The 1695-nt window shown below is 33.1% G+C and overlaps 1 protein-coding gene across 1 annotated transcript; it reads left to right on the top strand.

The window, feature by feature from the left end:
• Window positions 1–632: 632 nt before the first annotated feature.
• On the top strand, window positions 633–1157 carry LOC110113754 (rac-like GTP-binding protein ARAC4; the record flags this gene model as incomplete). Its single annotated transcript, XM_020846428.1, has 3 exons — window positions 633–720; window positions 859–968; window positions 1066–1157. Coding segments are annotated over 3 exons (290 nt in total), but the record flags the coding sequence as incomplete, so codon positions are not given.
• Window positions 1158–1695: the final 538 nt, after the last annotated feature.

Genomic DNA, 1695 nt, shown 5'->3' with positions numbered 1-1695 from the left:
GTTATAATTTGCTTGGTATTATGTCATATATTGTTTTTCGCTGCGCAAGTGATTTGGGTTTGGGGATCTTCACCATCAATGCTGTTTTGTTATTTCTGTTATTTTCGTTCTCCTGCGGATGAATTATATCAAACTTTTATGCTCCTGGAAGTTGATGATTCATCGGGGAGGCTTTATGAGGAGTCCTTTCAACATTTTTGGTTTCTTAACTGAATGAGGGTGGAATGCTTTAGGTTCTCATTTTATATTAAACTGAGTGTTCGATAAGGGGAATGCTAGATGTGAAGTTTCGTTAACCTTTTGGCTTTGCTGGACTAGTGCTTGGCGGAAGAATTATTTAAAATTATAACCTTACATGTGATAATACAAGAACGACTATGTGGGTGCCAACTAGCTTATTTTGTAAAATTCTTGTACTTTTTTTTGCTATGGCCTTGATTTCAAATTTGGCCTACATCAAACTCATTTCATTTCTACTTTTCCAACTTATGGTTCTTATTGTATAAATTATGCAAGTCATCTGAATGAAGTTAAATTGCAAATCTATTTGAAAATATTGATCTATTTATGATCTTATTTTTTGTGAACATTTTTTAATGAATTCTTATCATTGCAAATCTATTTGAAAACAGGATTATGTGCCAACAGTGTTTGACAATTTTAGCGCAAATGTGGTTGTTGATGGTAACTCTGTTAACCTAGGTTTATGGGATACTGCAGGTAAATTGCCATGTTTCTCTTCTTTGTCCCTCTTTCAATTTGCTTTGCTCTATGCTTTTATATCTGGGGTGGGTCAAAAGCAGATATTGTTCTTGAAACCCATGCTACCTATAACCTTAGTTTTCCTTTTGTAAATAGGCCAGGAGGATTACAATAGATTAAGACCACTGAGCTACCGTGGAGCTGATGTTTTTATCCTGGCATTTTCCCTAATCAGCAAGGCCAGTTATGAGAACATTTCCAAGAAGGTACAAAATCCCTCCGATTCTCTGTGCGTCTGTTCCGCTGTCTTAGTTTTTTTACTAACTATATAATTATCTTGCTGATATTTGTGTTTATTTACAGTGGATTCCTGAACTTAGGCACTATGCCCCTACTGTTCCTGTAATACTTGTTGGAACAAAATTAGGTAAAGTTCTCATTGATAAACTTGCTTGGTGATTCTCAGTTCTTTGTTGCTTCCTTGTTTTTTATTTCCCTGCCTATAGATATTTTCAGATGTCTTGTTTGTTTGAAATTGCATTTGTGCCGTTAAGCTAATTAAAATTATAGTCTTTGATTGATGTACACATTTTTAAAATTGAGTTCTCCTTATAGCACAGGGTATGCATGCATATTATCTCAGTTTTTCATTATGAAATAACTTTGGATTTTTTTATTTTAATTATCATATATGTTGATCCCAAACACTTTGAATAAGGCGTTAGGCGTCACTGTTGCTAACTGATTATATCCATTCCCGCATTTCCTAAATTGCCGTATGGAAGACTCCAATAATATAATTATCCATGACCACAATTCCTAAATTGCCATTATGATTTTTTTTCTTGTATTTATAGAATTAGAATAATTTTCTATTGTTAATTATATGAAAGTAAAAATGATGCAGGACTATGTAAATGAAATGCAATTTAACTTAAAAGGAGTTTGCACAACTTTTGATTTGAATAATTCAAGAACAAAATTACTAGCGAA

This window comes from Dendrobium catenatum, unplaced genomic scaffold (genome assembly GCF_001605985.2).
Source record: "Dendrobium catenatum unplaced genomic scaffold, ASM160598v2 original_scaffold_9623, whole genome shotgun sequence".
Taxonomy (NCBI): domain Eukaryota; kingdom Viridiplantae; phylum Streptophyta; class Magnoliopsida; order Asparagales; family Orchidaceae; genus Dendrobium; species Dendrobium catenatum.
This window is presented reverse-complemented; position numbering and strand designations above follow the sequence as displayed.